This window comes from Anomalospiza imberbis, chromosome 11 (assembly GCF_031753505.1).
Source record: "Anomalospiza imberbis isolate Cuckoo-Finch-1a 21T00152 chromosome 11, ASM3175350v1, whole genome shotgun sequence".
Lineage (NCBI taxonomy): Eukaryota > Metazoa > Chordata > Aves > Passeriformes > Viduidae > Anomalospiza > Anomalospiza imberbis.
The window spans coordinates 16,079,018-16,104,843 of record NC_089691.1 but is presented as its reverse complement, the minus strand read 5'-3'; the positions used below and the strand labels follow the sequence as shown (position 1 = coordinate 16,104,843).

The 25,826-nt window shown below is 44.9% G+C and overlaps 1 protein-coding gene across 5 annotated transcripts in view; it reads right to left on the bottom strand.

Moving 5' to 3' along the window:
- The window catches only part of SYNPR (synaptoporin), a 102,426-nt gene that overhangs the window by 18,167 nt on the left and 58,433 nt on the right, over positions 1-25,826 (bottom strand). For 3 of the 5 annotated variants that reach the window (XM_068202143.1, XM_068202146.1, XM_068202144.1), the window contains one exon: positions 9,348-9,472. In XM_068202143.1, coding sequence (XP_068058244.1) covers positions 9,348-9,472 — 125 coding nt within the window. Of the gene's footprint in view, positions 1-9,347; positions 9,473-10,033; positions 10,055-23,243; positions 23,433-25,826 lie in introns of those variants that run through there. The other 2 variants (XM_068202145.1, XM_068202147.1) reach the window with 2 other exon arrangements.

Here is a 25,826-nt window from a genome sequence, read left to right as displayed (position 1 = left end):
TAAGACCATTTCTGAGAAGTGGATGTATCAAATCCCTGGGCAGTGTTTCTGCATGGAGCAGTGTGGGATTGCTGATCTGCCATTCCTGCACCTCAACACATCCTGCAGCTGCTCTCACCACCTCCAGTTCACCTTCCCTTCCACCATCAAATGGGCTATGAGCTCCGTGTAAAAGTATTCCAAAATCTTGGGCATCACCTGGCGTTCAGCCAGAACCACCTGAAAGCATAAATGCTTCACCCTGTGACAAGCCGTGTTCACTCACATTTTCACCTAAACCCTGCAAGCAGCAATTTCACCCCCCAGACCAACTGATAGAAATACAAGAGCAGTTACAGAAATGCAGCAACATTTAATCCTTTGTGTTGTATTGCAATATTACTTTGTATTTAACTGTAATTTTTTCTCAAGTATATTGCCCTAATGTACCTAAAGCAATCAAATTAAGTTCTCTGTAGAGTTTTATGGGATGACTCCAATGAAACTCCCAGTCACAGTATGTACATTTGGAAGGATATGACAAATCCTTTCCTCAGGGAGCTGGTGGGCTGCAGCACAAGCTGAGCAGTGCACTGGGCAGGAGCCAAGCACACTTGTGGGGCTGCTGATGGACCTGCAGACAAACTGCCAGCACCTTCACACCTTGAATAACCCAGGAGGTGTGAATCCAGAGAGGACAGGCACTGAGTGGGGCTGTGCTGCATGGGCTTGGATGCACATTCTCTCCAGAGTCTACTGAATGAAAAATATTGCATTTATCTCCTGGCAAATAAATTAACATAGAATCCAGGTGTGAGAGGAGACCAAAGACATCCCATGCATCCCATCCCCTACAGTCCTGGGGAAATCTTCAGGGCCCCTGCACAGCAAATGCACATTTTGGAGCAGGGAAAAGGGGAAGGGCACATGTTTGATTATCCCCCAGCTGGGTCACCATGTGCCATGTAGGGTATGGGATCAAATGCCAAACAAAGCAAAGCTAAAGGGTGGCTGCTTTGGTTGCTTCCGTACTGACAGCATGAAAATGTGAAAAAAATATATTTGCAAGGGAAGTTGCCTAAAGTCTGACTTTTAGGAAAAGCCTTTGTGGCAGGCACAGATAAAACACCATCACTGCACAATACTGCAGAGACTATTCATGAATATATATTAAAAATTCAAATGGTGGAAAAGCTGCAACAAATCCAAAATCAACTTCCATTTAAAGAACAAATTTGGCCTAAAGAATTAATGAAGTATTTTTCTGGCACTAGAACAGTGTTAAGCATAAAATATAGTCTCTATGAAGAAAAATCAGCCGGTCTGGACCATCCAAATTCAGGAAAAATCCAGTTTTTGACTGCCAAAAGAAAAGCTCTACAATTTACAAAGTTTTAAGGAAGTGTTCTCCCTTATCTGCAGCAAACACCATCTCCAGAAATTTCCTACCACTTTCCTTCCCCCTCCAGCTGTGTGCCCATGAGCTCTGTGTTCTTGCAAAGTTTGTACATGGACAAGGCAAGAACTGACCAGTCTGAAGAGCTGTGAACCAAGACAAGCCTCCTCCACGGCCCCAGTTCAGCATTGAAGGATGTGTTTGTTTCAAGTTTTAAGGGATTAAAAGCTACAGAGGAGAAGCAGAACACTGATGACAGCAGCAACTGAGATGACCTCAACATCTGGAGAAGTCGTCATGTCTGCAGAGCTGCAGCCCCATCACAAAAATACTGCCTGGACCCATCAGCTTGTCCTTGGTTAACAATTGTCTTTCCAATTAACTGGAGACTTCATGGCTTTACAAATCTTCCTCCTCTGACCTCCTCAAGCAGCGCGTCCCTGCTGACAGCCCAACGCACCAGCAGCAGGAATGAGCAGAAGCTTTGCCACCCTTGGGCTGCAGCTTCTTGGCTGTTTAGAAAATAGTTTGACCCAGAAGCCAAGCCATCCAGTCCAGCCATGAAATTGTGGGGGTGGTGGGTGGTCTCTTGCTTTGACAACACAGTCATGATGAGGACCACATGCACAGGGTCAGCCTCAAAGAGAAGCTGAAGATGTGGTTTTATCAGATTTCTGGTGGTTTTCTATAGATCTCATGCAGGAACAACGGGTGACTCGAAGCATCTCTGGTCCCTCCCTTGTGAGGAAAGGGCTCTTGCCTTTATTCACAGTTCCAAAAGTGCAAACTGGCAGTAATGACCATTCTTTGCTAATCTTGAAGATTTCTACAAAGTGGCTTTTGAAGACTGTAACTCGAGTCAGGAGGAGGCCCTCAAAACTAGAAAAGTCACAAAGTCATCCATACTTTTATCTGTTTTAATCAAGCCAGCAGTAATTCCATCAAACTCTGAGTACTGTACATTGTACTCATGGACAGCTGTTACTGCAGACCACAGCTGTCCAAGTAAAAAAGCCCATTTTCTCCCATTCCACTGTTCTCTTTGTCTAAAGACAGTACTTCACAGTCAGTGTGGTCCTTGAAGACCTGTGGAAATTGGAGAACACTGATTTGCAGTTTTCAATTATTTCAGTAGTCTGTAGCCATGCACAAGCCAGCAAAAAATCCCATCAGGGCTCTGAACTATGGGATGCACTCTAATCACTAGAGCCAGTTATAAAAATGTGCAATATTCTTTCCTATTACAAACTATGTTCATTCAAAGCTGAAGAGAAAAGTACTCATTTTGCAGACCTGGATCACCTTTTCCCCAGCCCAGGAGACAATCTAAGAGCAAACAGCTCTCACTAAACCATTGATCAGTGTTCAGTTTGGCTTTGCAAGCTCCATGTTCAGGTTGCTTCCAGACTCGCTTCAGGACAGAGACGTGACCAAGGTCTCTGATGCCTTCACTGCCAGGGAAGTGCTGGGGCCATACTTTAATTAGCTCACAAAGTTCTTGCGTTCACGTCAGAATGGCAAAAAATCTTTTAACTGGCTTTCCATCAGGGGAAAAAAGAAATATAAACGATTTTGAAAAATTGAGCTGCAATTTTCTGGATAGCTCTATAAATTACCAGAATGTAAAAATCACAACTGAGAAAAAAAGGTCTATTTCCTAATTACAAATCTATCTTAACGCTTCAGTTTGCATCATCAAGTTATATTAAACAGGAAGATACTTTGTGAAGGTGTCACAATCATAGATATTTGTAACCCGAAGGATTTGCTGAATTTTATCCAGCAGGATGCAATATTGTCTTCCTCATTCACACAATTTCCTCTTTCCACTAACAGTAGAAGTTCTGGTTAGGCAAATTATTCATTAAGAGGTCAAAATTAGGTCTAAAAAGCACTGCTGAGATCAGAGTTTGAAACAGTTGTGGAAAATAATTAAAGCCATGACTGAGCCCTCAGTGCCCATCCTACACAGCCAGTTTATGTAACAGGGATATTGGTGAAAATCTCCAGCTTAGCTGACGTATTACTGAACATTTTTCCTCATCAGTTCAGCTGTTAACCCCAGATCTGTAGTGCTAGATGAGGCAGTCACAGTTTGGCAAGAAAAGGGACTAAACTAATGCAGCTTTCACAGAGCAGCCTATTGCAGATCCAGAAGGGACCACTGTGGCACAGCTTGTGGTCTTCTGAACTCCATCCAGTCGTCCCTGCAGCTCCTGCTTGTGCAAAATCTGCTTCTCAGAAGCACCAAGTTTTGTTCTGAGAAGTCCCAGGATGGAGATTTATCCCTTCATTTAGCTGGAATGGGTCATGCAAAGTTTAACCAGCACCTCTCACTTTCCCAGGAGCTCTGCCAAACCTGCCTGGGAACTGGGGCATCTACATTTTGGCACAGGTTACACCTGAAGCCAGTGCACAGCTCCTGCTGGCTTGATTTTGCTCCTGTCTATGCACAGCAGGTTTATGAGACCACAGTTTGGTTCTGCAGAAGGGGCATCTTCTGCAAGGTGAAGACATCCAAAATAAAACACAAACCCGAAGGAGTTCAGCTGAGTCTGTGACTTAATTCTTTCCTATCCCCAACCTCCCAAGAAGTCTGGGAGCAGAGCCTGCCATAGCTGCCTGAAAGTCAGCACTGCAGGCAACTACTTAGCTGAAAGAATTTCTATTTATCAGCAGCTCTCAGTCTCCCAGCCATTACAGGCATTCATAATCTTTCAGCCAGAATATTTTTCACTGAATTCTAAAGCAAGACTTACAAATGGATGAAAAAAATAGAAGGATAGTACACACTGGCACAGAAATGTGCTAACATTAGCAGAGGCCTTTTCCAAAGAAAGATAGATGCAAAGCTCAAAAAGTTAGATGTTTTCTCCTTAATTATCATTTGTAGCTTCTAAGTAGGCAATTTAGATCTGGCTGTTATGTTTCAAATGGAAGACTAGACTGCTCATTGCATACAGATGAGGTGAACACTTTCAAGGGTGCTCAATGGGAATGTCTTTATTCAAATGAGATGCTTAAAGTGAATGAAAAGCTCCCATAAAACACAATTTCCTTTTCCTTCAGAAGGAAGAACCACTTGAAGAGACAGCTTTACTAGCACACTGAAAAGATACTAATAGGTGATTTAGAATCAAATGGAAAACATTTGTTTTGCTCACTGCTGTGATACAAAGATGTGCAAAGACATATTTTCATCAGGGTCTCGCATTAGCACCACCAGGGAATCCTACTCTGTCCTTCTGGTACCTGTGGCTCAGTGCTCCTAACACCTCTGCACACACTTCACCTAACCACTGACTTAGGTGAGAGTGTTTAAAACGTAACAATGTCACCCTTCAGGTCAATATTTTTCAAGTGGTTTTCAGGATGAATGCCCCAAGAAAAGACAAGAGATGCTCCAAATTAGTTCCCATGCAGCATTTAACTTGGGGATATACTCTGTATGTAGGCTTGGGTTAAAGCACCTCCAAAAGCTACAGGCAAAGAGATTTTAGTCCAGGGTCTGCCTCAAGACTTAACTTAGGGGTTTGTATTGAGATGGTTTTCCCTTCTCATTGCCCTGCAGGCCCGCCCAGCACAACAGCTCTGCTCATGGGACTCCCATGAGCCACAGACCCCACCAGCATCACCCACAGCCAGGCTCTGGCACAGCATTCCTCCCTTGGCCAGGACAGGGCATAACCACAAAGAGCAGGTGATGGCCTCAGCACAGAGCACCTCTCCCAGCACACCTTCACAGGAGCACTTCTGAGATGCAAAGGTTCCTTTAAATCAGCAGTTGAAGAAGCCCAAATGTTTCAGTGCAACTCTGCCAGTTGCAAGTAAAATGTCAAGTTTGTGATAAGAATAATTAACCAGCAAAAAATCTTCACTACAGACTTGGTAAGTTAAGCAAACAAAAATACTTGCTTTTAGGAGGACTGGTGAAAAAGCATCTTAAAACAGTGAATACCAGTAAGGAATATGCACCCAGTAGGTGTACTATTCAATCACTTATTAGCCAAGTAAGCCCAAGGAAAAACCAAGTACATGATAAAAATGTTTCTGGGATCACAGAAAATAATAAACAAATAAGACTTTCACTAGGACTCTTATTACAGACAAAACATATTGCTTCAGGGCACTTGGATAAGTGACAAATCCATTCTGAAAGGGTGATGGACTGTGAGAGTAACAAATAATCCCAAGATGCTGAATTTATTTTCCACCCCTCAAAGAATCATTGCCTGGGTGAGGGTCAAGCTAATGAACATCCTAATGTGTGCCAAATTTGCAACAGACCCTGTACCAAGCACAGATCCTAATGCTAGAGAAAAACAGCTACTGGAGGGCCAGAGAAATTGATTCCATATTTGAACTTGTAAAACTTCCAAAATGCATATACAGGTATCCAGAACAGCTGATTTGTGCTTTAAAACATGAGGAAGGAAGAAATGTTTTGTGATGCAACTAGAATTAGGCCAAAATGAGAAAAAAAAACCCTCAGGTGAATATTTAAAACATCATTATAAACATCAGATTAGGCATGGAAGAGTCTGGCAAGATCTGTAGAAGTGTGTGGCAGAGCTCCAGCAGACACTGTTGGAGGACATTAGGGTTTAGACTTCAGGGTAATTTCCACACTGCAGGGTGACTACATGGTCATGGACGTGGGCTGCAGGAAGCTTAAATGAATCAGTGTAACTGTGGATAGAAAAGCATCCATCTCATCTGCTGTTCTAGGAGAGATGGTGGAGCCAGATTTGGGGTCAATTACGTCAGTATTAGGGGGACTCTTCAGTGGTTACTGCACCCCAGTAGCAAGAGCTCAGAGCAGCAGCTCGGGTGGGAATGGCTCAGCCTCCTCCTGACACAACCACCCTGCACAGCCACCACCACATGGGCTTTTCTCCCAGGGATCCTGTCTCCCAGCAGTGCAAAAGCACCACTGCACCAGATTACCCTGGCAGTGGCCAGTGATTAGTACACTTCTATGCTTTTCCTCACTTCCCCCTTTTCAAAGGACAAATTAATCCAGGTTCAGAACTAACTAAGAAAGTGATTCCAGCAGAAATGGGAAGCAGCCACCCTGTGAAAAAGGTTTCTTTGGATTTTCCCTTTGGTGCTCCACAATTTCCTGCTACTAGAGTTGCAACAGCAGCAAGACAACACAGGAGCCAAACATAACTTCCGTGATGCCATAACTTAAAAAAAAAAATCAAGAAAGAATTAATATTAGTTTAAAGGTATGTTTCAAAACTTCCTGTCTAATTGTATTAATTATTTCTCTTGGACTAATTTTATTTCTTGCTGGAGACTTTTGCAATTTGTAGGTTGGGGCTGAGAAAAATCTCAATAAGCAGGTGTGAAGATGCTCCTTTGTTTTGGGACTGTCTGGAGCTACCTGCTGTGGAGTGCAGTGCTGCTTCTGTGCATTCAAGACTGGCCTGGGGCCACACGAATCACACCCACACCCCACCAGCACTGGTTTTGCTCTCCTGCATCCTCCTTTTCTCTAGCTCAGGTGATTGGCCCCAGAAGCATGTGGTCACAAGTGCAATGCCCATCCTTTCAGTCTGGAAAACTCCCTACCCATTCTGATCTTGCTTTAATAGGAAGGTTTTCAGGTTCCTTCAATCTCATTTCCAAAACACCCAAGCCCTCCTGCTTTGCCAAGCTGTCCCGTTCAGCCTTACCACTTTGTTTACCAGCTTAAAGCTCTTGACACTTGTCATCTACTGGCCAAGGTCTAGCAGTTCATCTTTTGGGAGAAGAAAATAAAGCCTCAAATTCCCAGCAACAGAAATGAAAGCAGCTGGTAGCACGACTTTCTTTGTTTCAAGTCATGCTGGAAGGTGCAGCTCATAAAAAAGCAGCACTCAGGTATTTTGACTGCTTCAGTGTCACTGCTGACAGCCCCAACAGCAGCGGGGTGTCAGATGCTCAGCAGCTTCTCTCCTTCCACCTACACCTCCCCCAGCTGACAGCCAATAATCAGGACTGTGAAGGCATTTGAAAGGAAAATGCCATGGGAAGATGGACCTGAATGCAAGACAAGTAGTGGGAAATTCATCCTACCTAACAATGCCTACGAGCCCATGCAGGGAGATGAGCCTCAGCCTGAGGAGCACAGTCTTGATTAGAGAGACTCAACTTTTCTGAGCTGCTTTTTCCAAGCTTATTCACTGCTCTGAGATGTTACCTTTCCCAACTAATCTCAATTCTGTTTTTAGAGCACCCCATCTCCATTCTGTGGAAGGAGCACTGGAGAAAAGCAAAAAATAGCAAACACGTGAGAAAGTCACAGGAATATTTAGATAAAACACTGAGATAACACCAGGTTCCAAAGCAGCAGATTTTCCAGGCACACATCTGCTGCCTCATGTAATCAGCACAACTCTGGACACTTTTTTGTATATGCCTCAGGTTTGCAAACAAAATCCCAAATTGCACAATATCTGAGTATATTCATGCTTCTCCTAAAACAGCAGCTAAGTGTCATCTCCCTTCTCACCTGCACACTTCAGGTGTATTTGTACCATGCAGCAACCACCCCACTGCACATGCCACACATCCCATGCTGAGTTCAAGGGCCAGCTAAAGCCTCAGCTGGATCCTTCCTGCAAATAAACTCTGTTTTGCATCATCTCTGCAACATGCTGGAATGTTACATTACCCATCAATTACTTCCAGCTTTCTAATAAGTAAAACTGGGAAGTTGGAGACCCAGCCTCTTCCTTCTAGAAACAATGGTTGATGTGCCTGGTGAAACACCAGGAGACACCTGAGGGCTACTTCTCTCTGTTTTATTAACTTTTAAAATAAAATACTATTTTGTAATCATGAAAACTAAAAGCACTTCACTACAGGGTGTATTTGTAATGAATGTTGGAGAAATGACCTATTTGGAAGTAAATCAAATTACAAACTCACACATAACTCAATTTTCAGGATCTCTCCTACGCATACTAAGCAGAAATGAAAGAAAATGTGGATATATTCAAGCCAAAAAAATAAACATTTGTAATATCAGGAAATGTGACTTTTCAGAGTAATAAATGTATGTCAAGCAAGAACAACATTTCAAGGAATCAAATTCAGTTCCCACTGTTTAGAATTTGCTGTATCTTAGAACATTGTAAAGAAATAGATGCTTTCAAGTCTGGTCTGTGCATAGCAATCATAAGCAAAACAGCATGTGATTTCCCAAGGAAGAAAAATTATTTTAGAGTCATAGTGTACTAGACTTGAGACTGAATTATGCATTCTTTCCTTAATCATCTCAATTCCTTGAAGAAATCACTTATACAAAACGGAATGGTTTCTGATGTGGACTTGACATATGTAAAAAAAAGACTGTAGATGCTCTTTTGAAGCAGGATCTTAAATGGCATGAACATTATATATATGTATAACTACACTACAGTTTTCAGATGTACTTAAAAACACAAAAAAACCCTATTAAAGCTATTTTCCTAAATCACTAGGTTTAAAGCATACAGACACCAAGAGATGCAAACAGGCAATTAATAAAATTTTCAAAAAGCATTTCAAAATTATGGTCCCAGATAATTTTGGCTTTTTGCTTCCCCCTCCCTTGGAGCAGCTATTTTAGATCCTTGCTACTGCAATGGATGGGAAACCTCTCTCATTTCCAGCTTAAGTTAATGGCTACACTACAGTTTTTCATTCTGGGATGATGTATTGTTTAATTTTTCCTTGCCTCCCATTTTCCACTACCCCAGCTCTCCTGGCCTCCACAGGGCTCTGGAATCTGTCTTCTCCTCTGCTGAGCTCCCATTCCCAGCAATTCCACGGCCCCCTCCACACCAGGTCTCTCCAAGCCCATTCCTCCTGCACACCAGAGGACAATTCTGGAGCCCCAGACCGGTGCTCAAGTGCAATGTGCTGTGAGTGGAGGAGCCCTCTGTGCAGCTGGGCCAGCCACAGCCGCGAGAGCCGAACCGCGCGCGCGGGCCGGGGTTACCTGAAGGGGTAGGCAAAGGCTATGTCAATGCTGAGGTCACTCTCGGACTTGTTTGCACAGTCCACACTGAGGCGCAGCTCTCCAGAGTACCCGCCGCATGTTGCAAATGCAAAGATTGCAAAAAGCTGTCAAAAACAAACAACATTTTTATTTTATTTCGTTTCAGCGACCACCACAAGCAAATCCATGCAGTAGCTCCAACTGCAGCACGAGCCCCCTCGGGTCAGGTTATCCATCAATCCTTGCATTTAAAGCATTGCCATACATTATTCCTGCACCCTTCCCAAAAGCAAAGAACCATGACACATGAAGCTCTGTTGCCACACAGACAGACACATCACCATTTGTCCGTGCCAGCCATCTCGGAGCTTCCCTGCTGTCTTGAATCCTACATGGGATTCACAACCCAAGCGGTTATTTAAATCACCCCACTGACAGGTGAGATTGGACAAGAAGAGAAGATGGATATTGACTGAACATAATGAGTAATTCTTAACCCAAACAAAATGCTGGCAGAAGTATTTAAAAGGTGCAACCAGAAGCAGCAATAGCAGACCCAGACAGTTCACACAGCTGCCATCGCATTATGTGGCAAAACACAGACCTGAGCTGCCCCTCTCCCAGTTCATGTATGACTTCGAAAAAACCCACAATGTTTGTTTTAATTACTTTTCCTAAATTACTACCATAATCTAAAGTGGACATGGAGGTGAAGTAAACTGACTGCAAAGCAGAAAAAAATTCCAGACTTTGGCTGGAGTCAGGCAAACTGGAAAGGAAAAAAGAGCTTGAGTGGTTCTGATGCAAGCCTATAACACATTGTAATCTTCCAGGAGAAAAATAATGGAGGAGGGAGTATGCAAGGCAGAGACACATCAGCTTTTATATCAAGAGTTCAAAGAAAGGAATTGGAAGCAGGTATAAGTATCTTCAAACATTGCTGATGTAGGCTTCCTTGGAAGATCCTAAGTAGAAGTGGGGACAGTTTATTTATTCAGTTGTAATTTAAATTAAAGGACAGGTTAGATTTTGTTGGTTGCACTATAACCCTAAAGTACTCCATTAGTTTTAACAGAGTTACTGTGAGATCTACAGAAGGGCAGATCAGGAAAATAGCAAGCAAATGCCCAATCCCAGCCACAATTAAATAAGCTAAAATCAGCAACCCAGAGGAAACGAAGAGCGTTCAAATCTGGGAAAGAAACCATGTTTTTGGACACTGAAAAATTGTGCAGCAAGCAGATGTAATGGCAAAATAACAGACTGAAAGTATAATAAATAGAAAAACTAGACCTTTTCTTGCTGCACAAGGCTTTGTAAAACATGCCATTAATCTTAGTTCTCCCAGTTTGCAGCATAAACAAAGCCCCAAGTTTCACCAGCCTCCTTGGAATTCAGCTTTGCATGTGCATCTTTTCCCCAGTGAGTGACAGATTATAGGGCTGACACCTGAGCACTGGGGCAGGGAGAACCTCCCTGGGTGCAGAGTGATGGGCTGAGCATGATGGAGCACAGGCAATAACAGGACAATGATGCAAGTTTCCACCCTGCCACTCACTTCCAATGTGATCAGGGCATACCATACATAGAGGATAGATTTGCAAAGGTATTTAGGTACCTAATGACAAGAAAAGTTACTAAAAACTTCGATTGAATCAATTCTTCTTGCTGACCTCACTGCAAAGAAAAAAGCTCAACTTCACTATGAATTGACTTGTTAAATATGTGCCACAAAAGAAATGTTTTCCCTACAACTTAAATAGTGTTCCTTCATCCTAAATGAGACACTTCCTCTGTACACACAAGAAGTTTCTGCCCTTACATGTAGCACAGCACTGAAAATCAGCATTAATCACCTCAGGCCAATTTGTGAAAACAAATATATTAAGGAGAGGACAATATATTAAGGAGAACAGGAGAGAGCGCTGACCTGCTTTCTGGCCTAATTAACAGAGTTGCAAATGCAAATGTTTTGCAGGTACATAGGCACAAAGATTAACAGTGATAAATAAAGAGGGAACTTGAAAGCCTGCAATGTGAGACCTGCCATAAAGGAAGAGCCATCACCTCTCAGCGAAGACACTCAGCAAGGGGACAAGCAGAGGAAAGAGGTGCAACTGAAATGCATCTCCTTTAATCATGCATTAGAAATCACCATAATGGATGTCATCATGTTTTTTTCACCAGGGGCACAGAGCCATGCCCAAAAACAGAGCTCAGGCTATTCCTTCCCAGGAAGTATCTCCTGCAGAATTCCCAGTTTTTCCTCTCCCCTATCGAGAGCATCCACCCTTTACTTTAGCCCCAGAACCAGCTCTTAACCAGAAGCTTTTCAGCAAACCCCTCCAGGCACAACCACCAGCTCCCAGCCTTACCCAGCACACGCTCTGCTCCAAGCACCAGGCAGCACCCACAAGGCACAAGGGAAGATAAAAAGGACCATGCTGCAGACATTTCTGCCAAACTTCAGCAATGCCTCAGCCAGCTCAAGCCTGGCTCCCTACTATGGCTGGATCAGATGATGGCTGGGATCACCCAGCTGCCAGTAATGCCCAGCCAGTCCCCACAGCTGCATGCTGAGGACACAAAGCACCTTTAGGAAGCCTCTTTACAGTTTCCATCAAGGGAATGCAGAGTGAGGGCTGTAAATCAACGGTATTTCCCTGGGGTATCGTGGCCAAGCAGCAGCATAATTCTTCTCCTCCTGCCTCTGCATTTCCCCTTTCCCCCCACCCCAAGTTGTGCTGCTTTATGTTGTCAGAGGAGTGCCCAGAGCAATAAGCCAAGAATTACTAGCTGGTTTTTTGTGCACACAGTAATTCTGCGGCCATTTCAGGAATACTGTAAACACCACTGTATTTTATTAGAGCAGGATTTGTGTAAAAGGCAGTTGTAAACCCCATAATGGGAGCTTTATGGGCCAGACTCAATAAAACCTCCATCTGTAAGATAATTTTATTGAATCGGGCTTCTCTGAAATTGAAAAGTTTATGGAGAAAGGGAAAGTGTTTCCCAATGTTCCTATTTACTCTTTGCCTATAAATCCACACTCAGCACCAGGCCTATCTGCAAGTGTGCACACATCCTGCTTCTCCCCTTGACATGAGATAAATCTCCCCACGCAGTTACCTCTGGTTATCCCATGGCTGCTGCCTGCCAAGGCTCAGGCCTGACAGCTAGTCTTGTGCTTCCCTGCAGCAGGAACGGGAGAAACATGCTGCCACTGAGGCAACAAATCCTTGTTGTCCTGGCTGTGCCAGCCTACTCCGGCCCACAGGAGTGGGAGCAGGGCAAACCCTTCTTTCTCCTGTGTTCCCATCCCTCCTGCAGCTGCAGCTATTGCCGTGCTGTTGTTATACAGTGGGGAGGCTGGTGCTTTCACATGTGCCCAGACCCTTGCAGGGAAATGGAAAATGCCTATCCCCAGCCTGGATCAGCGGTCCACATTCCATGTGGGATAACACACCAAGCATCCCATGAATTCTGTGTGTGCTATGGAAGCGGTTACCAACCCACTCAAAGAGGCCACAGACCGAAGGGAGGGAGAGGAAGGAATGTTATTTGTGCTTCTCAGCACGGACTGGAGCAATGCACGTCTCACATGTCCAGTCTCGGCTGGCTGGAAGATCAGCTTTCTTCCTCATGGTCCCAGACACAACGCTGACAAGGCAATGAGTTTCTGTAAAGTGACTAACACCATTCCCAGACCCTGTTATGATGATATTCCCTCTTTGACTTCCAGCTTTGGCCTGGACCGTAGGTGTATTTTTGTAAAGAAGTATAATCCCACAATATAAATTAACCGACAGAAATTATATTTATTATGGTACTGTGCAACAATGAACCAGCCTTCCCTATCAAATCAGACAAGCGTGTTTTAAAGACCAATTGGTTCCTTAGCACTTTGAAAAAAAAAATAGCAATGTAATACCCAGCAAAGCACAACACTGCTTCTCATACCAGCACAGGGCAGGGAAAGGTTCATCATATGATTTATGGGACCACCTCCCTTCTTCCATTGCCAGGTTTCAATGCAATGACAAGTGAATCCTGTGATTCAGCATTCAGGTGCTATCGTTTATCCAGGCTCAAGGCTGGTTCCTTCGTTTCCCAACCCAGCAGCCAGGGACCTGGGTGTGTGATGCCCTGAGGGATCCCAAGTCCCAGCTGTGAATGAAACAGTTGGTAGTGCCTCAGCATGTGACCCTGGACATCACTCATCCCACCATGGAAGGGAAAAATAGGATGATTTCCTATCCCTTCTCCCTTTTTGGCTTTGTGACAATTCCCCTCAATGCCTGCTGAGCAACAGGCTCACTCTGCCCACCAGGAGAAGGCAGAACAGTTCCTGACAAGGTGAGTGAAAAGGCTTATGTGGTGCATGTTACAGCTGAAACATCCCAGTAGGAAGACAACGCTGTCATTTAAAATTGATGTAACTTCCATACAAACCACTTGCTTTTTGCAGGAGCACGTCTGCCCTGTGCAGCAGCCTGTGGCAACTTGCTGGCTGACAGGATGAAGCCGTGCTGGGGATGCACCCCAAAACTATCCTGCTGCAACGGAGAGGACCCACTCTGCCTCAGGACTCCTTGGTGGGTCCTCCAGGAGGCCAAGATCTTAAAAAGAAAGTGTTAGTCTTGCCTGGAGCTGTGGTGGTCAAAAACAGGCTGTGAGGGATGCAGCTCACTATGTGGTTTGGTCTCCAATGCTTTCTCTTGGCACCAAGGAAGGAAAAATGGGAATGAACCTGCTGGATGCTTTCCCAAAGAGGTCCCCCCAGTCCCCTACTCCTGCCCTAGCACTGGAAGGCCAAGAGGAGCTCCTGACACTTTGAAAGAGCAACCTGAAATATTCAAAACTCCTGCAGTATTATTAGTCATTTTACATGTTCAGAGTGTTCTAAAAGCAGACCTATTTTTCTGGCATAATTTCTGGATCTGAGACCTCCCCTTCTCCATAGCACCATAACAGAGAGGCTGCAAAACCTTTGCCAAATGTTCCATTGCCTTACATTTCCCACTGTGGCCAAGAGTGTGTGTGGAGAGAGGAGGGAGCACATTGCTCTGAGGGCTCTGGAGACGTCGCCCCGCAGCCGGCATCGCTCACCCAGCAGAGTGTCTCGTTAAACTGAGATTATTTATTTATAGGGCAGAACCAGTAATTGAACATTATTATTAAGGCTGTAAAGGGAAGGTTTGAAGGCACTAAATGACTGTATGGGAAACATTTACTGGAGAACTGATGGCCCAAAATATGTCACCAGTGAAGGATTAGGAAGCACTCTCTCCTCTGGGTCTCTGCCTGTTTCTTTTTTAAAATCTGGCATTTTTCCTGCACAGATCTGAGCTGCAGACTTCCTGGAATCACTTCTCCTACATACAAACCTTTGTGCACTGGAGATTATCAGATTATTGACTTTGGGATTCCTAATTATATCAACTTGACTGGTTGATGAATTGGAGGTGGATAGCATTGCAGCCAACGCAGTTCTGGAGTGGGGGTGACAGCTAGCTGGAGTCATTTTCCTTCAACAACTACACAGGGAGAAAGCTGAAATATATTCTGCTCCTGCTGAGAAACAAACCCTAAAGCCACAGTTCACTGATTGCTGGGATTTAGTGTCCCCACCTTATAAATAAACAGCAGCATTGCTAAGAAGGCTCCTGTGCCAGCCCAGCGTTGGTCTGTGTGGAGTGAAAACCCCAGAGATGAGGGAGCAGCTTGGAGTTCGGGCATGAAGAACCACATATGCCACTGTCATCCACCTGGAGGAGACCAATGTGCTCCACGACTTCCCCACAGGGCTGTGGGGTCTTCATGAGGCCATCTACAGCAGTAAACCTCTGTCTGGCATTTTAGAGCACCCACAAAGAGCAGCCCTTGATGCCACCAGCTGGATGGAAGGACCTGACGCCATAGAAGGCAGGAACCCCACAGCATCCTCTGTTTGAAGCACAACACTTCATTTAATGCTTAGCATTTTTTTAATTAAAAAAAAAAAAAAACAACAACTTGATTTGATTCTTAATGGAAAGATTTATGGAAATGAAATTGGGGTATTTTTAGTGAGCAAAGATAATTTTATAATAACTTGGTTATACAATACTTCAATCTCAAGGAGACAATTTTCTATCTTTTGCTTTGAAGAAAACCTTTATCTTTTTCATTCATCTTCCATTGAGTATTCTAAAAATCCCATTTAGCTTCACCAAATAATGGTATGATAGTCTTTTCTCATTATATTTTAATAGAATAAAGCCCAACTGTATATGAGAGGATTAGATAGCCATTCGCTGGGGTAAAGAACACTGTTCCTCCAGATGGCCAGACAGAATCTGTGTAATGCCTTTCCTATTTATTAAGTTGAAAATGTAATGCAAGCTGTTTCATCCAGTATTTAATGGGTCAGCCACAAAGTTGAAAGCTAATGCTAAGGTTGGCAGCATGCATGGAAGAGTTAACAGGCAGAAAACAGTCACATATAGAGCAACTCTTCTTGGACTCAGTGGAAAGCCTTGAAGTACAGAGGTATTTACACAAGTAACCTACACAAGCACCTCTAGTCATTAGTCAAAGGTTTGAGGTAAGCATTTACTAGGTCCTGAGGGGTTTTAAAATTTATTGTATAAATTGCTTTCAGCACATGGACACTGACACATTGGTGACGTGTCTTCCATGGAACAAAAGACACCAACAGGTGCTGCAAACAGGCTTAGGAGTACCTGGGGTAATTACTGGGTGTACATGGCTTCATTTGGGATGTATCACAGACATACCTGCAGCCCTTTTCCCCTCTGGCTGTAGAACAGCCTGGAAGTTATGGCTCTTCCTCTGCAGCCTCCACAGCTTCCCCTTTGTGCCCTTTTCATTTAAGGACATGGGAGCACAAGTTGGACAGACATGTTTGGATTTGTACATATAATCCCTGAATGACTCATGCTGTGACATATGTCACTGCAGCAGAGATGTGCTCCTTTTTGGGCCTGAGAGCTTTTCTAGTCCTAGACTTCCAGCAAAAATAAAAAACAAACAACCGTGGCAGTCTCTACTAGGATCCACATTGTGACAGTGCCCAGAGCATCTTAAGTGGCCAGAGAGAAGCCACTCCCACTCTGTGTCCCCTTCCTCTTGTCTCATGAGCAGCTTTGGCACCAACCACATGTGACCACCACAGGCAAAACCATGGAAAGCCACAGTGAGGTACAAGAGAGCTTTCTAATAGGTCAAGTCAATTCTCATTTTACTAACAGGTAATGTGCAACAACCCAGCAAACACTCGGGTTAATGCGTAATTATAACTCTGTTTCTGCTCCCTCCAGAAAACAACAGGTTTTGTGCAGACTTTACAGCCTGGTTATATAGGATTTATTGTGTAACAAGTAAACATTATAAAATAAAAAAGGTTGGACGGTTGCTCATTTCCTCTTTTGCTTGGTGGGTTCAAAAGCATCTGGGCTTAAAATGGCCCATAATGTAATATAAATGCATACAGAGCACGATCCAAGTTATTACTGGGTAGGATTTACTCCCTCTAATAACCACAGGGATTTACATTATGGCTGAGTGACATGCACACATGGGAAGCACTCTGTGAAAGGAAAGTGCCCCTGAACTTAATGTCTTTAAAGCCTGGCTGGCCAATACAGGCACAGGGACTCATCACAGCCAAGGCTACAGCACACTGCAGCATGGATGGCAGGGACCGCAAACCCAGCTGGCAAAGGCAGCGTTGTACACAGTGTGCACAACATCTGCCCTGGGGCTGGGACAAGGCACCTCTCCGAGCCAGGGAGCCCAGCCCCATTCCCAGCTCTCACAGCATCACCACCAGGCACCGCTGTCCCTTGGCAACATTCCCTGATGGCTCCTGGAACTGCTTCCTCGCCTAATTTGTGCCTTTGTACTTCCCATTAGCTCCAGCTCCTTTCCCAGCACCACTCCGTGGACCTGGGCTCCTGAGGAGAATTTTCCTGCTCTGGTGACAGATGCACACAGCGGAACTGAGAGGCTGGAGCACTCCTCTGACCAGAAAATGCTCTGACAGCTGGGTCCCTGCAGCGTGGCACAGTGAGTGGGCTGCAACCAAACCCTCCCCGGGTCAGCACTGATGGAAAATGATTATTACAGGAAAGGCTCTTGTCCTTCAATCACACTGTATTCTTTATGACCTAATGATTGCCCATTGACTAGCAGGGATTATACATTCCTGAAGATGTTTCTGGGTGAATGAAAGGGCATTAACCTCATTATTATCACGTCCATGCTCATCAGAGGCCATTAGTAGCTTCCTCTCAGCTCCCTAGGCTCCGGTGTAACTATCTGGTGTCATCTGCTGCCTGTCACCTGCTGTCCTACACGCCTGCCCTGGCTCTGTCTCCAAACATGAGGCCCATTGCCTTATCTCAAACCAGTTTTGGATGGAAAAATCCATTGGAGCTGGCTTTGACCTCTACACCCACCTCTGTGCAAAAGGCTGGAATAACAATTTGCTCCTGGCTAAATATCAGCCCACATGGTAAAAATAATTTATTTTTTAATAATTAAGATGATGGGCTATAAAGGAACGTTTGCTTTGCTGAGCTCTGGGAATTCACAGGGAACATTTTGAGCAAGAAACATTTTTAAAATGAAAACCTCCCTCTCCTCTTCTTTTCTGCCACTCTTCTCATACTCTGTCCCCAGAGATGGTATTGCTCTCCTTCCCACACTTAAATCATAAAAGGCAACACCTAAACACAACATATTTAGGAAATGCTAACAACATTGTCCTTATCTCACTAGCTCTGAAACACTTCATCTGGACAGGTTAAGTTGTCCTGTTCCCCTGCATTGTCCTGTTCCTATGCTGCTTCACACCTCTTGCCTGTCTCCTTTTTATTCACACCTCTTAATTCACGTTCCCCGAAATCTGTACCCATACCTGCTTCCAAACACAAAGAGAAAAAACTTCAAAAATCTTGCCTGAATGTTCTCCATTTCCTTCATGGTTCAAAATATTCAATTCCGAGACAACCAGTCATCCTTCCCTTTCTCTCAGCTGCCAGCAGCTGCTGCAAGTTTTCTGTGCCACTTCCCAATGTACTTCAAATCCTCCCAGACCCCGGAAAAGAAACAGACACTTGTACAAAACCAATAATGCATCAATATGGTTTTGGCTGTTGTAATCTTTACATCTGCACTGCTGGAGATGAATATCCAGCTCTTTTTAATCTATAGACTCTGGCCTGTGGAATAAAGCCAGGACCACTAATATAAGGAAGCAGAGAAAACACAAGCAGAATGGAAAAAGCAATTGAACATGCTATAAACTCAGAATCAGGTGAAAGCTAATTATGGCCATGCCCACTGAAAAGATAAGGACACAATGAGGGAGATAGACTTATTAATTATTTGTGTTATGGTAGCACTTAGAAGCCCCAATCCTTTATCTGGGACTAGCTGTACTATACACTGCAAACACTTAGATGTGTCTTTGGATACTGGTACAGAGTTTTAAGGAAAATGTGCAAATGCTCTCTTCCTTCCCCTTCAGCAGTTTCTGGTTTGTTAATGCTTTTAAAGGAACCTGAGTCCACCATAAGACTCATTCTGAGCAGCTCACAGGATGGTCTCATCGGTCAAAGAACAAATAATTCAGCATGAAAGCAGCCTGCACTCTGGGCTGAAGAGGGCAAACCCCAGGAAACCCCCCAAAGTGGGCATGAGCTGCATCCATCGCCATCCACATCCCCTGGAATGGGGGACAGAACGCTCACTGTTGCCAACAGAGACGTTTCATCCTCATTGACTCTGTGCAATTTGATTGCTTTTCTAATTAAGATACATTTTATGGTAATCTACCAAGCCCCTTAGATTAAATCACTCACTTAATCTGTTGTTAGTGCCCATATGCTTACAGCTTTACAGCCTGCTGCAGCATATTTGCTTTGCCACGACGCCGGGGAGTTTTGGAGACAGATGAGGCACTGCACAGCCCTTCAGGTGGCACAGGGCTCTCCCACCCAGCCAGCCTGTGCACAGACAGATGGACAGACAGCCCTGACACACACACAGCCCTTTGGAAAAGAGAGGAGAGGGAAGGCACAGCACTGCAGATACCCCATGCTGATCACCTGTCTCTGTCTCTACAGATGAGCTTAGCACATCTTTCTCATTTTCTTTTCTTTCCTTGCCTTTTTTTTTTTTTTCCCTCCAAAATAAGAGATGGCACATGACAGGGAAGGACTGCTGAAGAGTTTCACAGTACTGTCACATCTGTGGCCCCAGAGATCAGTCACCAAACAGTTTCACTGCAGGTGTAAGGGCTCTTTGCGACCTTTTGGTCACATCTGCAAACTAAGGACGGGCAGAGCCAGACCCTACATCTGCACTGGACACTGAAGGAAATAAAGGTTGAGCAAGCTCCACGGTTCTGCAGGGGGGTGTGTCCCCAGCCCCAACCTTGCCTGCAGCCCAGACACACCCGTGGGACCTTCCAGCTTCTTCAGGGCTGGCACAGTGAGGAGCTCCGTGTCCCCAGGGCTCCCCAGCAATCCTGCCTCCTGCGTGCGGACACAGGGCTGCAGCGCTGGCAGGCAGCAGCTTCATCTCTTCATCTCACAGCAGGCTGCCTGCTCTGGCTCTGGATGAAGGAGCAGGGATGCACTGAACAGAAACATGGCCCTTCCCTGTTCCCAATCCATGGCACAGCTCCCAAATGCCTGCATCCCACAGTGGTACCTCAAGCTCAGGAGGGACCCAGAGACCCCAGCTCTGCTCAGAGCAGCTGGGCTGAGTCTCCAGCCCACTTTGCACAAACAAGTCAAATTCACAATATTTGAAACTACTTGTGCTCAGCTTGCTGAGGGAAAGATAGCCCACAGGCAAAATCAGGAAAAACCAAACTCTGGGTTAGGTTGTCATCTACCATCCTATGTTCACAGAAAAATTCCCTGGAAAAAATGGTCACATAATTCTACAGGAACTCTTAATCAAGAGTAACATGAAGAATAAAGTACCACCTGCAATCACCAGCACTGACAGGCAGCTGCCACCCAATATCAATACAAATACCTTTCCCCCTGCAGAGTTTCTATTGATCTGAACAGGATCAACAGAGGTGAGGAAAGTACTCATTACATACAAGGACTTGACTAAGAAAAGAGTATCAGACATTCAGAAGGAGCCAGATATTTAAGAAATCAATTTTTTAAAGGGTTTATGGAATTTCTCTAGGAATTGTTTGAGCTGCTAGAGGAGCAGCCAGGAAGACAGGTCTCAAAGGAAATGAAGCTCCTGGGATCCAAATACTCCTAAAATAATGTTTCAAACCCTGATGCACCCCCTAAGCAGGGGACAGTGATGTCTGCATCCCACTGGCACAAATCTCAAATTTTCAGCCCCAAGGCTTGCAAAGCACCATGCTGTGAACTTGTCCCTGCAGTTGCACTAAGCCTAGTTTGCACATCAGCCTGAAGTCATCTTGCAGAGCGGGTATCACACTCCTGGGGAGGTGATGGAGGCTGCTCCAAGGTCTGAGAGCTGAGGGGTGGTTGGTGGTACTGGCTGGGGAGCAGCTGCCCCCAGACCTGCTACCACCAAGTAGCTGGAGATGAAGGATCACCACACATTGCAGCACGAGGATGGGCAAAAGTACAGAGACAAAACCCCATGGACACTGAAGATTTCTGTATGTATGACATGATGAGCAGGGCAAGCTCTCCTGTCCCCCTGAGTTTGTGTCAGCCATACCCTGTAGAGATGTAGGGCTGATGGGATCATTTCTGCTCAGCCAAAAGCTCCTCTGCCAAGAGAAAGTCTTGCAGCAAAATACTTAACCACATTTTCACTTTGTGCCTTAAATCCCTTGGTTGCTGGCAACCTGCCCTCAGGGACAGGGATGAGACTTGCCCCTGCCTGTAGTCAAACCAGACATTTCAAGCCACTTTTCCTGCTTCAAAGCTATTAGGATGAAATCAACTGCCTTCCTTAATAAACCACAACCTGGCTTCAGGACAGTCTGGCACCCCTGCTATGATGAGTTATATGGCACAGAAAACCCAGGCATTTAGTTTCTCAGGGTAGGAGCAGGAACTGTGCTTTTCAGCCCCCTCGCCTCCTGGGTCACTCAAACATGTTCTCTGACCATCACCCTGCTCACCTCAAGGACTGCACTGAGCCAGATACCAAGGCTGAGCAAAGTTAGAAATGCCCAACACTGTCCTCAGGCAAGCAGCATTATGCTTAGAAAGTGTGTGAGATGTGCATTGCTCAGACACCCATAGCCTCCACACTTGAGGAGCTAAAGGTCTGTGAAAAAGACAATTATTTTTATGTACCGTGTTCTCTAACATGGTGGCACACGGCACATTTTATGTACCATGTTTTCTGTGCCAAGCACATGCATTCAAGCTATGCAGCTGCTCTAAATATATATGGTCCTTGTGAAATAGCAATCACAAAAACTCCAGAAAGCCTCTGAACTGAGTGCCTATTAACTACATTTTCAGGAACAAAGCACACGGGCTCGCCTGTGGAATGCCCTGGCTGCCTATGGGATGCTGTGTACCAGCATCAGCTCAGCCAGGGCACAGACCCAGCAGAGCCCATGAGCCACTGCTGGGGGGCACACCACCAAATATTCCCATCAGCTGCTCTTCAAGCAGGTGAGAAGGCACATGAACTATTACATAAAAAAAAAAAAAAGGGGGGGGGGAAATAGATAATTAAAGCTGTCCAAAAGCAGCTTAAAATGACTAAGCAGTTATTGCCAATCTGAAATTTCTCTCTGATTTTAGAAGAGTTTAGCTTGGGCTTGCACAACATCCTTACCTTCTCCTGTGGGTTTAATAAACTCAGTTACAGCCTTCTAACATCTTATTAAAGTACACTTCATATATCTATTAGCATACCCTGGTATCATGAGAGTAGCAGACTATTCTAGGTTTAATCTGTTGATTTTCTGAGCAGATACATACTCAAACATGTTCTCATAGCAGCTCCAACTTGTGCTACAGCTGGAGTTCTTAAATACTTCTGGAGCACCAAAGCTATTGATTCCCATGGATACGGTTCAAGTATGAGAGAATGAAAGTGTCAATAAATTAATCAGTATAATGCTGCAAACTCAAGTATTAGGTAGTCTGAAACTATTAAAGCTATACATCTTGTTTTCCTCAGCCTACTATACAGTCCCTGACTTGTGCTGCCTGGAAAGCTCATCAGGAGCTGTGATGGGAAGAGAGAAATAACTGCACCTCGCTGTTATTCATAGGTAACAAGGAGGTCTCCAGGTTAACCAAGAGGGCTGAGGAATGAGGCTGCTGAGCTGCAAAAGCCAAGGCAGGGAGCAGAAAGTCAGAGCAACAGTCTATTGACCTGTACTAATGATGTTACACTCTGAAAAGCAAGCTATTTTCTTAATTAAAGATTTTCTTTATTTCATTAACATATTTTGATGAGGAGCATGTTGTTGCCAAGCTGTCATACTTTAGATTGATCTAAGGTAATAGGCAGTCAGATTTCATACTTCAGCTTGATCAATATTAAATAGCTCTTACTGATTTTTTTTCTATCAAATATTGAAGCATTATTTTGGAGGCACCTTTGATTTAAAATGCCAGAAGGAACACAATAAATGAGAATTCCTTTTCCCTTTCATCATCATTGTTCATGTTTCTGCAGTAAAATGAAGTGCAAAACAAGTTTTCAAAGCAGGCATCCCTCTCTGCAAAGCCAAATACAAACTGAAAATATTTCAACGTATCTAAAAATCACAGAACAGTTTGGCTCAGCATGAGACTACAAAGAAGCCAAGCCTAAACACAATTTTGTGGGCTTCACAATTCCTGAAATACCCCACTTCTCCCCCAGCCAGTACAGTTACACAAATAAACAGAGATGCATATAACTTACCGGAGCAAATATCACCATACACATTTACAAAAGGATTTATAATCCAACTTGCGTCTCCTGAAATAAAGCAAGGTTTGTCTCATACTAAAAATAAAGGCTCCCAAAAGCTTCTCACAGGAGAGAGAGAGAGAGAGAGAGGGAGGGAGGGAGGGAGAGGGAGCAAGCGAGCATCAGCTCCTTGCCTTGCTTTTTATGAAGCAAATAAGGAGAGCAAGAAAATCAATGCTGAGAGAAAGTGAGATGATATACCAATCAGGCAGCAGCCTCAGACTTGTTTGCAGAGGGATGGCAAAATGCTCATATTATTAGACACTGACTACACACAGCCTGAGTGGAGAAACCGTTTCCCCTTGGCGAGGGGCTGATTGCTTTGTGATGGTGCAGGTACCACCATGGTGGGCTGGGAGATACAGCCCCTTCCCACCCTCTGCTAGCGCAGCATCGCTTTGGCCCTCGTGTGTGCTCCATAGAAAAGAATCAGCCCACAATTTCGGGCTAAAGTTGAAAAAAGCTTGAAGATCCTCCAAACTGTCATTGGAGCAGTGCTTCTTCATTGTGGGGTTTGGGGGCTGTTTGGACTCTGTTACATTTTGAGATGCCTTTCACTGCACCTCAGACAGCTGCCCTGCAGCTGCAGCAAGGAGCCCATGCAGAAAGGGGAAAAGACTTCTCAAGTCTCCCATATCTTCATGCGTGCTGAGCTCACCCTCTGCTTGCACAGGACCAGATCTCCAAAGTCCTCCTGGAATTTGTGCTTTTGTCCCTTTTTGTGTATCAGAGAAAACCAGTGGGAAACCTATGGGTTGCCTTGCACCAAGAGGGAAATTTTTTGTGCTATTAATCCATTCAAACAAAACCTTTGCTGTGCCACATGTGTGTTGGGAGGAAGAGGATGTATCAGGGCATGAGCTCAGGCACCTGTTTGTGAGCCGGATGCATCAGTCACAGCCAAACATCACTTCTTTGGGAAGGTGCCACATTTGCTCCCCCCAGCAGCTACACTCAGACACAAACCCCACACCTTGTCACAGCAAACTTCCTCACAAGAGGGGCTTCAGGCCAGTCCCACATCTCCCTGCTCTGTGTTCAGGACGTCAGCACGTTAAGAGCAGGAAGGGATCCATGGATCCCTCTTGGAAAGGTGTTGGCTCTGCACTTACCCGTGCCCCAACACCACCGGGTGTAACCAAGACCAAGCCATACTGTGCTGTTTATTGATCAGTGCTGAGCTGATCACTGTTTTACTCTCTTTTTTACCCACAGCATCAAACACTTACAAATACGTGTGACATAAGGCAGATTTCCCTTTTATTAGGAGACAGAAGTTACATGCTGGTATACAGATACACCTGTGGGGTGACAGCAGTTCTCTGCACTGCAAAATTGGAGCACAATTGCTTTTCCCCAGCGGCTTGGGATTTACAGTAAATGCTGGAATTCACAGGGAAGATCCTGAAGACAAAAAAGGAAGGAGGCTGAATTCATCTGATAACAGAGTTTATCAGTGGGGGGCTGGCACTTCCAGCACAATCCAGGCACAGAGGAGGCTCTGACAACCCTTTATGAGCATAGTACTCCAGGCCCCTTTCCCACGAGCAGGAGCTGCACAGCCAGGCTGACAGATGTCACTGCTGTCGATGTGGCCCTGCCTTTCCAGCAGACACAGCCTGATGCTGGTGGATGCTGTAATGAGGAGATGCTGTGATGCTCACAGAGTTCTTCAGGCTGAAGCACTGCTCTGTTGCGTGGTGCATTTTAACACACACAAAACCATTCACCAGCTACCTGCACACTGCCTGAGTCCCAGCCACGAAGATTAAACACCACAGTGACTCTGGTCTGCGGAGCTGGGCAGCATTTGCCTCCCCTTGCACTGTGAGCAGCCCTTTGATGCCTTACAAATGCAGGCAGGAGCTGCACGCTGCAGTCACGTTCACACTCCACGTGGTCAAAGGTGACCAAGGACCACACAAAATTTACCACCCAAGGAGTGTTGCTGGCTTTCCCTCAGCCCCGGGAGCTCTTCTCCAGCCTGTGGGTGGACATTGGTGGGGGATGGCAGGAGGATACTCAGCTTGCCTCAGCTCCCCAGCTGATGCAGCTCACTGCTCCTGGCCTTCTTCACTGCATTCATTCTCCAGCTGGCACTCAAATGCACTGTATCTCATGGTGAGCAGCCTCTTGCTGCAAGGTGTGAGAGTAAGTGAAATGCAAACACCTCTCATTTCCTTTTCCAGTGAGAAAATTTATTTTCCCTTCCCACAGCTAACTGCTTACTTAAATTCACTAAAGTCTTCTGAAAACTTTGAAAAACATACATTAAGAGAGTTTTGCTGAGCTGAGAGCTGCCATACCTCAACCCTCTAAAATATGTGTGCACCTGGGCACCTGTGTGGGATGTAGGGATGCAGCTTTAGCACAATGAGTTGCAGCAGACTGTCACACATCTCCTCCAAACAACACTGTAACACAGACTCCACAGGATACAGAAACCAAGGGCTGCTTTTTTCCCCTAACTGGTAACACACCATGAATGCTGTGGATCAGTTCTAACACTGCTGAAAGTGAATGTGCAGGTGTTTG